We start from the raw sequence: 2,428 nt of genomic DNA on the forward strand, positions 1-2,428 counted from the left end.
TAGACGTGCATATCATTGCCAATCATTTGCTCGAGGAGGGATGTTTTTGTTGTATTTGCCTTGAAAATTATGTTCATTACATCAAAATTGATTTAGCATCAATTAATTAATTGCAATAACTTAATTATTGCTAAATATATTTTTTTTAGAGGCAATTAAACTCTTTGTATATGTTTCTAGCTAAAACTTATAGCGACATTTTATTAATATGCATATTTGTTACCGTTAATTACCGATCTGTCTTTTTGTTTTTTGTTGTAGTGATAGTATAGTGATCTTAGATATTCTTGGGTAAAGAAACAGTTCAAAGTAAATCTATAACTTCTTACATATATAATATTGATAAATTAATGAAGAGTTAATTTACCGCAGAAACTTTATTACTACTTGATTACTCTAGCTCCATGTAGAGAGAAAGTTGACCTAGCCGTTATAACGTATACTCCCCATTTTAATTTGTTTATTCTATTTTAACTTGATACGAAATTTAAAAAAAATTAAAATTACATCAAATGTCTTAAAATATCTTTTAATGTTATGGTTTTAAGCATGTTATTTAGAAAGTTTAAACTAAAAAGTTGCTACAAAAGGAAATTAAAGAGACATTCATTTTTAACTGAACTCAAAGAAAAATAGGACAAACAAATTGAAACTAATTGATAAGTTAAGTAATTAAGCAACCAAGTTTTCTTTACTACAATTAACTTGTCTTTTCACGACGATATATTTACGTAAACCATCCATGAATAATTAAGAATCTAACTTTCCTCTCGACGTAAACAATCACAAAGACATATTATAAATTGCATGCATACGTACATGAACTAAGCAACTTCATCATATATATATATATATACCATGCATGCAACGAAGACAAATAATTAAAAAATTACACTCCTTGTATATATTTATATATTTATAGAAATGACAGACAAATACACTTGACAAAATAAACCACCTTGCATTGATCAATGATCAGTAGTTAATTATATATATATATATATTCTGACCATCATCAATGAAACCTTCTTAAGACCATCATATATGTAAATCCCTCTTAAAGTAAAAACAACAACTTATTCATTCACTAATAAGACATTACTGATGTAGAACTGCCCATCATTGCTGGCTTATATATATACTATATACTGTATACTATATATCTTTTTTCCGGCAAAAAGAATTACTATAAGAAAACCGGAAACAATTACTACGTACCATATTGGACAAAACTCAGCTAGCATATATATATATACCAATATGCTGCTGGTTAATTAACCAATTAGTACTAGTATATATTGAGTTTTAGTTAAAAGTTCCAGAGGAAGGATTGTTGAGAATAATGTTCATCGCCGCCATTGCCAGTATCATCATCGTCATAATTAGGAGTTGCTCTTTGCGGAAAATGTGGTGGTGAGTAGAGATTACTTGATAAATTAATATCGAGTACTCCTCCTCCTCCTGCTCCTGCTCCTATTCCTGCTCCGGAATAATATGGATCACAAAAAAATTCAGTTGGAGGCCCACTTGCATTATATGGATAATTTTCCATCATATCATTATAAAAAGCCCAGTCCATTTCAGCAACAGTACTAGTGCCCATTTGGACCACCATAGGTGGTGGTACATCACAACTACTAGTTGTTGATAGCGAAATCTCATCTTTTTCCATATTTATCACGTGTGAATTAATATTTCCAATATTGCCCTCATGACCATCACGCTGTATCTCCTGTACCACTGACGGCGAGTAATCATTCGCAAATCTAGCTGCTACAGCCTGTATCTCCGCGGGGGAAAGCCTTTGTCCACCGGATATATCCGGCGGACTATCAGGGAAATTAAACTTAGCTTTCGGCCCGCGGAGGCAGAACTGTGCAGCATCAAAAGCCCTTGCGGCTTTCTCAGCAGAATCGTATGACCCCAACCAAATCCTGTCGCGGCTGTTAGGCAATCTGACTTCAGAAACCCATTTCCCCCATTTTCTCAACCGAACTCCTTTGAACTTTGGCTGATCATGAGTAGGGTTGGGTTCCATGGATGATTTAGAGGTAGTAATAGATTACTATTATGATGAGAGTGGACACTGCAGATGAAAGAGATAATTATAATCGAAAAGACCATTGGAGGGAAAATTATTAAAAACAGTTTAGATATTTATATGTATGTATTGATGAAGGAATGAAAATGGTAGTATAGGGGGCCGGTGACATTTGTCAAAATTGGTCCAAAGTCTTGAAGCGTGTGGACATTTAAAATTCAAGCTACAAGTCCAAATGAGCGTAAAGAGAGTGTGCATATGTCTTTCATGGCTCGGTGGGAGAAACCAAATTTGTGAGCTATTTAATGACGTCACATCTTGATTTGGCCAATTAATATTTATTTCCCCTTTATTAACCATTAATAATTAACCTTCTCCTAAATTAAA

The 2,428-nt window shown here is 33.2% G+C and overlaps 1 protein-coding gene across 1 annotated transcript; it reads right to left on the minus strand.

Moving 5' to 3' along the window:
- Positions 1–1,309: 1,309 nt before the first annotated feature.
- On the minus strand, positions 1,310–2,038 carry LOC125838236 (ethylene-responsive transcription factor ERF017-like). Its single transcript, XM_049517313.1, has one exon. It carries the CDS (start codon positions 2,036–2,038, stop codon positions 1,310–1,312), a length of 729 nt encoding a protein of 242 aa, XP_049373270.1.
- Between the last annotated feature and the right edge of the window lie 390 nt (positions 2,039–2,428).

This window comes from Solanum verrucosum, unplaced genomic scaffold (genome assembly GCF_900185275.1).
Source record: "Solanum verrucosum unplaced genomic scaffold, falcon-dt-bn FXZP01000079.1, whole genome shotgun sequence".
In the NCBI taxonomy this organism is placed as follows: Eukaryota; Viridiplantae; Streptophyta; class Magnoliopsida; order Solanales; family Solanaceae; genus Solanum; species Solanum verrucosum.